This window comes from Sorghum bicolor, chromosome 4 (genome assembly GCF_000003195.3).
Source record: "Sorghum bicolor cultivar BTx623 chromosome 4, Sorghum_bicolor_NCBIv3, whole genome shotgun sequence".
In the NCBI taxonomy this organism is placed as follows: domain Eukaryota; kingdom Viridiplantae; phylum Streptophyta; class Magnoliopsida; order Poales; family Poaceae; genus Sorghum; species Sorghum bicolor.
In genome coordinates this window covers 54,333,466-54,342,422 of record NC_012873.2, presented here as the reverse complement: position 1 = coordinate 54,342,422, position 8,957 = coordinate 54,333,466, and the positions used below count along the sequence as shown (strand labels likewise).

The 8,957-nt window shown below is 47.4% G+C and overlaps 2 protein-coding genes across 2 annotated transcripts; both read right to left on the bottom strand.

Annotated features, from left to right (window-relative positions):
• Window positions 717–3,764, bottom strand: LOC8070553 (expansin-B3). The gene is made up of 5 exons (XM_002452294.2): window positions 3,396–3,764; window positions 2,056–2,307; window positions 1,860–1,969; window positions 1,526–1,710; window positions 717–1,368 (listed from the first exon to the last, which is right to left on the bottom strand). Exons 2-5 carry the CDS (start codon window positions 2,234–2,236, stop codon window positions 888–890), a joined length of 957 nt encoding a protein of 318 aa, XP_002452339.1. The 5' UTR covers window positions 2,237–2,307; window positions 3,396–3,764; the 3' UTR covers window positions 717–887.
• On the bottom strand, window positions 5,089–8,341 carry LOC8055402 (uncharacterized endoplasmic reticulum membrane protein YGL010W). Its single transcript, XM_002452293.2, has 4 exons — window positions 7,932–8,341; window positions 5,703–5,765; window positions 5,545–5,616; window positions 5,089–5,452 (listed from the first exon to the last, which is right to left on the bottom strand). The coding sequence occupies exons 1-4, from the start codon at window positions 8,241–8,243 to the stop codon at window positions 5,336–5,338; spliced, it is 564 nt and encodes a 187-aa protein (XP_002452338.1). The 5' UTR covers window positions 8,244–8,341; the 3' UTR covers window positions 5,089–5,335.

Below are 8,957 nucleotides of genomic sequence, written 5' to 3'. Positions count from 1 at the left end.
GTTTAGGGAGGAAAGATAGCTTTTTTTTTTAAGAATTACACAGTACAAACGTCGATGCCTACAACACGCACACATTCATCACCTATGCACACGTACGTAGACTCTACCTTTATGAGCACTTTCGAAGGATTGAGCCCGCAGACCTCAAGATTCACGAAGTCACCACTGACGCCTATTTGTCGACGAGAACGTGGGGCTCCGTTATTTCCTACTTGTGCTAAGCGGAAGACTTAAATCAGGTGGCTGGATATGCAGGTTCTATGACAAGAAATCTAACCAGCTGATCAGTTCACAAAAGTTAAGGCAGACTTTTCCCTTAAAAAAAATCGGTGTTGTCAAGTTTGCCGTCGACCTACCAGCCCAACGTCGCGCGAGAGGCAGGCCCATATCGCATCCCAACGACGACAATCCCACAGGCCCGTCCTAGCCCAACAGTACTGCGCCACATTTCATTCCGGCCGGTGCACTGTGGGTTGGACAAGGTGTTTACAGGTCCATGTTTCCAACAAGTGCTGCGGCGCGCGGCAAGCAAGAAGGGCTGCCTGATGATGGCCCAGTCCAGACGGCTTGGACCGGACAAGCGAGGCGGATATGGATTCGGCCCAACTCTGACGTGTTTTGTCTATAGCTTCCCGAGGGATCCAGACACAGGTGGCAAGATAATAACCGCAGCCTCTCTCTCTCTCTCAAAAAAAAAAAAAGATAATAACCGCAGAGGAATCAACGAAATTCATAGGAAAATTATTTGGGTTCATAAATTCTTTTTCGAGAAAATGAAACTCTGGACCGACGACGGCCCAGGCAGACATCCCATTCGTCAAATCTCTAAAGACACAAAACACCACCTACAGCGTAGGACACCTGACATGTCACCTCTCAAGTGCTAATTAAAACTGAGGCACCTCAATCCCATGCAAATGATACAATACCAAACAGATCAAGCCAATGATGCCGGTAATTACCGTGTGCAGTCCAGCAGCAGAGCTAATGACCAGTCCAACAGCAGAGCCAAAGCCAATAGCCTGTCCAGCAGCAGAGCCAAAAGCCTCATACTGGATGTTGGAGCGGTAGTAGGTGTTGGGCGCCCAGTTCGCCGGGATGACCTGGTAAGCCACCAGCCTCTCGCCGGACTCGTTGGTGATGCGCAGCGAGAAGGGCCCCTGCAGCCGGCGCTTGGAGTCCATCCTCCAGATGGATCCCCACGACTCCCGCATCGGCGTCCACCACCCGGAGTTGGCCTCCATGATGTCCACCTGGACCACATCGCCATCGCCGTCTTCGAACTCGACAAGCACTGCTAAGTAGTTGGGGTTTGAGCCGTGCTCGATGTGGAAGGTCACCGTCTGCCCGGGGTAGATGCAGGGCACCCTACAGGAACATGCCATGTTATGCTTCATTTGGAACAGGCTTGTCCATAGGCATACAAAAACGCCAAATTGTGAAGTGGAAGTATGATTCTGTTGGTGTAGGGCCTTCAGATTGCTTGCCATGTGGTTCTATGAAACGAGCAGTGCATCTTACAGACCTCCTGAACTGGATGTCGATGATGCCGGCGTGGCGGAGCTCGTTGTTGCGGCCGGGCTGTGCCATGGCACCAAACGCCGTGCCGCTGAGGTCAAAGTGGTACTTAGCGACTGGGTAGTAGTTCATGTCGGTGATCATCACCGTCTCCGGGTTGCCAGAGCACGCGGGGTGGTTGACGCATCGTATCTGAAAAAGATCAGCAACAAATGAAAGGAGTTACTCTAGTTTTCTGTCTCTGTTTCCATTTTCACGAGGACAGCCAACAGCACAAACGAACTTCTTGATATCCTAGAAATAGTATCTCTAACCAAGTAATGTACGACCAAGTAATGTACCTGGTAGCACGAGCCACAGCCCTTGCCATCCTTGAACAGGGGCTGGTTGCCGCACGATGTCATGGCCGAGAAAGGAGGCAGGTTCACATTCTTGAACCCACAAGCGCCACCTGCATGCACAAAAGCTTACAGATCATCCAACAACAATGCATGCCATATACGATCTGGCACCATGCACCAACATTCATGTACATACCGTTGTCGTAGGGGCCAGCGCCGGTTGGCGCACCATACCAAGTGGCCCTGGCAGCCACCCAGTAGGGATCCGCCGTGATGTGGGAGGCATTAAAGTTGACGATCCTAGTGCATGAGCCATACGAGACAAGAAGGAAGAAGATCAGTGCACCAAGCGCAACCAGCTTGCACTGGGCAGACATGAAGCTCTGTGTTTCGATGGTCAGCGAGAAGCACCTAGCCAGGATATTCTTTGGTAGGGGGTCACATGGCTCTGGAGCAAATCATGGAAGGAATGGAGGCATCAGGTCAGTGACGTTTATATAGGATTTGAAGCTAGGGTGGTTCAATAAGTGGATTTTTTTAATATCTCAAATGTAAATTGTCAACTTACGATACAAGCACAAAAACTTGTGTTACAACATCTTCAAATCCACAATTAGGTATAAAATTTGCCTCCAGAAAATCTCACACTTTCAATATAGTTCAAATAAGACAACTATTCTATTTCTTTTGATGCTGGGCTTATCTTTCTAACAGCCTTAAAAGTCTCCATTATACCATCTTCATTCAAAATGAAGAAAACGTCATTACAAATTACTAGTTACTTGCGAATTACAAATTTACATTCCTACCGCCGGCTACTGATGTGCATTCCTAATTTGTAACAACAATGCGCAATGTGCTACCAATGTGCCACTACAATCCTACGCTCCAAGCTTCTGGCTAGCTCGTTTGTTGCTAGTACTGGGCAGACATGAAGCTTTGTGTTTCGATGGTTAGCGAGAAGCACCTTGCCAGGACATTCTTTGGTGGCGGGTCACATGACTCTGGAGCAAACCATGTAAGGAATGGAGGCATCAGGTCAGTGGCGCTTATATGGGATTTAAAGCTAGAGTGGTCCGATAATTAAAAAAATATATATCTCAAATGTAAATCGTTAACTTAGAATACAAGTACACAAGCTTGTCTTACAAACATCTGAAATCCATAATTAAATATAAAATTTGCCTCCAAAAAAACTCATAAACTTATGTTAGTTCAAATAAGAAAACAACACTATTCTCGATGTTGGGCTTATGCTTCCTAACAGCCACAAAAGTCTCCATTATATCATCTTCATTCACACTGAAGAAAACATCTTTAAAATTACTAATTGCTTGCGAATTTTACAAATTCGCATTCCTACCACATAGCTACCAATGTGCGTTCCTAGTTTCTTACAGCAATGTGCAATGTGCTACGAATGTGCTAGTACAATCCTATCTCCCTAGTTTCCTACCATAGTACCATGGCTACCAGTGCGCAAGGCAGCTGCAAGATACCAAAACAAGTTACAAAGAAGTGAGATTAGTGAACTACCTCGCTGCTTGCCTGCCGGCTTGCTGCTGCTGCTGCTGCTGGGGTTGGCTGCTTCCCCGCCGCTCCTCAGCTCTTGCTCCGCTCCAGTGCGGCGGTACGGCAGGTGGCCGCCGCAAGCCGCGCCGGGGAGCCAGCCAACCGCCGGATCTCCTCCCAGCCTCCCTTTTGCCAGACGCCGGGTTGCTCCTCCCGTCCGCCCTCCCTGGCTTCCCCTCCGTGGAGGAGGCGTCGCCCGAGTCGCCGTCGCCGGATGCCCGGATCCGGCGGGGGCTGGCCACCGCGCGCCGCAAATTTGGCCCCAATCGGCGGACCCTCCCTAGGTGGCGGCCCCCTCCGCTCCGCCTCGCGCCTCCGTCTAACGGTTGCCGATTCGGAGTCCGAGTAGACGGCCTGCATCGCTTCCTTATCCGAGAGTCCGCCGGCGTGGGCTACAAGGCCTTGTTGCGGCCCAGCCCAATTTAGAATCCAAACAAAGAGAGAAAAAGCCCATTTCACATCCATGAACCATCTTCGAAGTTTAGCTTTCCTGAGCATCTCCAACCATTATGTATTTGAAGTTATGCATTTTAGGCAAATTGCAAACCCCCAAATGAAAATGGCAAGGCTAAAATCGGGTGATCTCCAACCGTTATGCAAAATGTCAAGTCTATCTTTTTTTTTTCCCGGAAATTTTGTTTCGCGGCACTCCTTCCCGCGCGGTCAATCGATCCCGCGCCAAACAACCCGCCGTCGTCTCCCGTTCACCAATTCCCGCGCCAAACAGCCGCGCAGTACCGATCGTGAGCTGCGCAGTTCGTCGTTCCCGTTCGCAGTTCCGATCTCCCGTTCTGTTAGTTCCCGTTCACCGTACCAGTTCGTCGTCAGTTTGCCATCAATTCGTCGTCGTATAGGTTCGCCCCTTGGCTCCAGTACCGATCTCCATCAGGTCGCCGCCATCAGTCAAGCTGGCGAAGGAGGACGCGCGATGCTTCTCCTATCGCGCGAAGTGGTGGCGGCGCGAAGGGAAACCGCGCGAAGGGAAGAAAAAATCCCGCGAGGTGGAACCGAGAATCCCGTGATCTCTATTTGCATAGCCGGACTCCTTTGGCATATATGCCAAGTTTCCCCCTCCAAATGCATAGCTATGTAAAATGCAAAGTTCAAATGCATAACGATTGGAGGGGTTTTTTTTGGAGTTTTATGCATTTCGATAAATGCCAAGTCCATTTGCATAATGGTTGGAGTTGCTCTGAACTCGAAAATCAAGTAAATCACCTCCCTCATTTTTTACAACCGTTCATTTTACTTTTCTGATCCGGTTATAGGTGGTTTTCAAAAACGGTTTTATCTTTTTATTTATTTATTTTGGTTGAATCTGTGAAAAATCACAGCACAGAAAAATCAATAGAAATCCAAATTTTGTTGAACTTCACGTGAGCAGATCTACACATTAAATAGTATATAATACAGTATAATTTAGTACAAAGATTCTACTCTAGCTTTAGATCTAGACTTTTTCCGTCAGGTTTTCTTGCTGAAGATGGTTTGAGAGTGGTCTTTTTCCTACTCAACAGCATAGGCCAGAGTGAATTGCGGAGTGAGATGGGCTAACACATGGGCCAGAGTACACGCTTTCTTGTGTATGTTCGATACGAATTGGGTCCGCTTGTAACATACCTCAACCAAAGATATTCCTCGCAAGTTCGCAACTCAATTTCTTTGTAACTTGCTTTGGTCATGTTATCCATAAAGGGTCCAGCAAGACAATCACACCAGTATATATAATATACATTATTATTTACCTCGGTTAAATACTGGCAGACAACATAGTACACATCATCTTATACAACATAAACAGTATCGGTATTCAGTAACCATCCTTGAGATAGATTCATCCAATCCAGCAGGTTCATCTCGAGCAGGCAAACCTCACAGTTCAGAGCCATTAATTCATACATATCTCATGAGGACTTCTTTGATTTATTGTCCTCCCATTCCTTCCGGGCTTCCTCAATCAACTTGCTCACCTTGTCGTGGAAGCCAGGATATGGTTCATACCCGCCAAATGTGTGAAGAATCTGAAACACACAAGATTATCATGAGTGGTCATGTTATCCATCCAGCTAAGCAGCAGTGTTGCCAACAAACCCACGGCACTGCAAAGGTTTACCTCTAGCAGCACAAAGAATGGTGCCATCAGGAAAGCCTGGACAAGATTGTCAAGGAGAGCAGGCGCTCGCTTCTGCATGGACAGTAAGATTTACATGTAATCAATGGGTGTGATTACAAAATAAGTAGCGCCAAAGCCAAATAGAATGACAGAGTTACCTCGAAAATTCCATGACCAATGAATTGCATAGTCCAACAGACCAACTGAGCCACCAATACAACCTTTAATAAAAAAGTGTATATAAGAGTTAATGATTGAGTCATAGACCAAAGAAGCGCCTTGCAACTACCTCAGTTCACACTGAAAACATGAAATGCAGGTAACAAGAGTTTCTATAGTTATTTCATCTTTTTGCTCTAGGCATTTAAGAACAAAGCAAAGGTACAATGCTGCCAGATTTATAAATTGTGTTGCTACAAAAGAGGGCCAGTGTGTAAGTAAGTCACCTGCACGGTCTAGCTTCTGAAATATGTAAGTTACATCGAATTATTAGTTTAAAGGAGCTATCAACTTGTGGAAAGCAGACTCAAGAATTAGTTTATTCAAACACCGTTTAGCATAGATGTGCTAAATGCCTTCTTATCGATACAGGTAAGTAACTAAATGCAGGCAATTAGTTTGTCAGAAGCATCATTAGTGATCACTAATGGTGCAGAATTAGAGTGGAAGAAGAAAAATGCAATGTGCCCTTTTGTGGTTACAACAAGCTTAAATGCTTAATAGAAGGAATAGTCATATATCAATAAAAAGCAGATATTTACATGTCTGCCAATTTTGTACTGTATGTACGGCAATCTATGGATGGTTCCCCACTCAGAACCAAATATTTCTTTGCTAGAGTACAAAGAATAAATTTTAAGCCCTTTGCCTGCCATAGGTAAGACAGTGAAGAGCCAAGTAACCCAAAGTTTCATCTTCTGGGATGAGCTTTTTGGAAGGACAACAGCAAACTAAAAATAAGTTATCCAGTATGTAAATTTTGCTCTGTTTCACAATGAATACATATTATCTGTCCAGACCTCTGCACATCAGCCAAAGAACCCATGCTATGCCAGTAACTTGAAGTTAGCATTGGGAGATGGCCACAACCCTTTTGACAAATGGGAAAGCAGGTTTCTAGAGCTCATCAGTTAGGATGCTACCAAATCTAGTTAGCACCCAGCAAACAATCCTCGCACCCTTAATTCTTCTCTATTAAACAAAAGAGTTGCACACAACACAATCAACTTATTTATGAATATTCGATCATGCTCTAGACTATTATTAAACAGCAAAGCAGAGCAGATCGAATTGACCATCATATTGCCATACATGTCATCTGTGTGCCATTCATTTGACCATTACTTCAGTCACAAACAAAACCAAAACATAGATGCTCCATTAGGATATTGGGTAAACTTGGTCGACAAAAGAGGGCAGTTTTTGAAAATAAAATTACCAATAGGCTTATATAGCGCTAAACGAACTAAGAAAATCCATACAGCAGAGCTAGATCACAATTGCACAAAAAAAGAAAAAACTAATCGAGAAACTCTGAGAGATCAAGCTCTTTCAGTTTCTCAGTATCAACCACCTCAAAAAAACTAAAGGGAAAAAACTGGATAAAACTTCACATGTAAATCCCTTAATAAAAAATTAACTGTATAGACTAAAATTTGTCAACCTAAAAGAACTATAGTAACCAGCATCATCCGAATATCCCTATTGCACCAGTAAAAGTGTCAGAGTGGAATCCCAAACTGTACTCGCGGGGCGACTACAATTACATAACCACCTAGGCATCACTGAATATACCAACTAAGACTATCTCCAACAATCGTCACCCAAAATACAAGACTCATTTGTCCTTTGGGTAGCGCTACAGGTAAAAGGTTTCATACCTATTTTTAGTCTTCTCCAACAACAAGACCTAAAAGACAACACTCTCTGCAATTTGGGTTATGCCTCCCCTGATACCCAAAATGGGTTTTCTGTATGGGTACTCTGTTGGAGGCTATAGGTATTGTGATGGAAACCTATTTTGGGTTTGGGTTCCCAAATACATATGCTATTGGAGACAGCCTAAGGATGAAGCTCAATAGCTCATCTGAAATTTTGCTATCTTTGCTTAATCAGACGAAGTTTGCTATCTTCTCTTTAATCAGATGGACTAACAATTTTCCCCCTGGATACCAAAATCAAGGCACCGGTACTCGAAGAATGATACTAACTGTAGCTAATTACTACAGAAATCCAACTTCCCCCGTGGATACCAAAATCAAGGCACCGATGCTCGAGGAATGACACTAACTGTAGCTGATTATAGAAATCCAAGCACAGAAGACATGATATAGGACGAGCTAAGTCAAGGATCGATGCGAAAGGGCGTCGTTTTCCCCCCTTATTACCTTCCACCCAACGGAGAAACCGAGGCGGGCAGCGAGGGCGCCGCTGGCGGCCCAGCAGAGGTAGCAGAGGAGGGCGGCGAGCGCGCCGGCGCGGCGGTCGAGGAGGAAGTAGTAGGCCGCGTAGACCGCGGCGCCGATGCCGGCGGCGTGCACGGAGGGGGCGGTGAGGTGGAGGAGCATGAGCGCCGTGAGGAAGATGGGCCAGACGAAGACCTCGTGGATGCTCACGTTGACGGGGTTGCTGTGGTACGCGCCGTAGAAGGCGTAGTGCCCCTCCAAGTCCAGGAGGCCGCCGCCGCGAGGCTTCGCCATGGCTCTCCTCCCCCTTTGGTTGCTTGCTCTCAGTTTCAGGTTGCTTTGTTGTGAGTTTTTTTTTTCCCCTTTTTCCAGCGGGCTGCAGGAACACCAGCAAGGCCTGATGTGTGTTTATCGGATGTCTCCTAAGCCCAATTTTTTTACAATTTGGCCCTTTTTTTTAAAAAAGTTCACAATTAGACCTCTGGAAAACTTAAATGCAGAAATGGACCCAATAGGTCGACGCCATGCATCATGGCGTCGAGGTATCACGTCTCGACGCCATGGATCACGGCGCCGAGCTCCCTGGGCCAAGCCAGCGTGGATTTTGCGTGGCGGCTTGTGTGGCAAAGAAAAAAAAAAGTCGGCGCCACAGATCACGGCGCCGAGCTCCTTTCCAAAACGGCCGAGCCCTTTCTCTCTGCTTCCTCTCTCCTCGCGCAGCGCTCTGCTCCTGCTCCCGCACAGCTCGCCTCGCCGCGCGCCCCGCGCTGCTCCTCCTCCGCCGCGCGCCTCGCCGCGCTCGCCGCGCGCCGCGCGTGCCCGGCCGGCCGCCCCGCGCAGCGCAGCGCGCCCCGCAGCCCCCGCGCAGCTCGCCACGCCGCCCCGCGCACCGCCTGGCCCGCGGCGCCTCCTCAACCGCGGCGTGGGCGGCTCATGCCGCGGTCCGGTGCGGCCGCCGGCGGGCGGGCAGCCGGCGCCCACCCGAGGTAATTTTTTTTAATTTTCAGT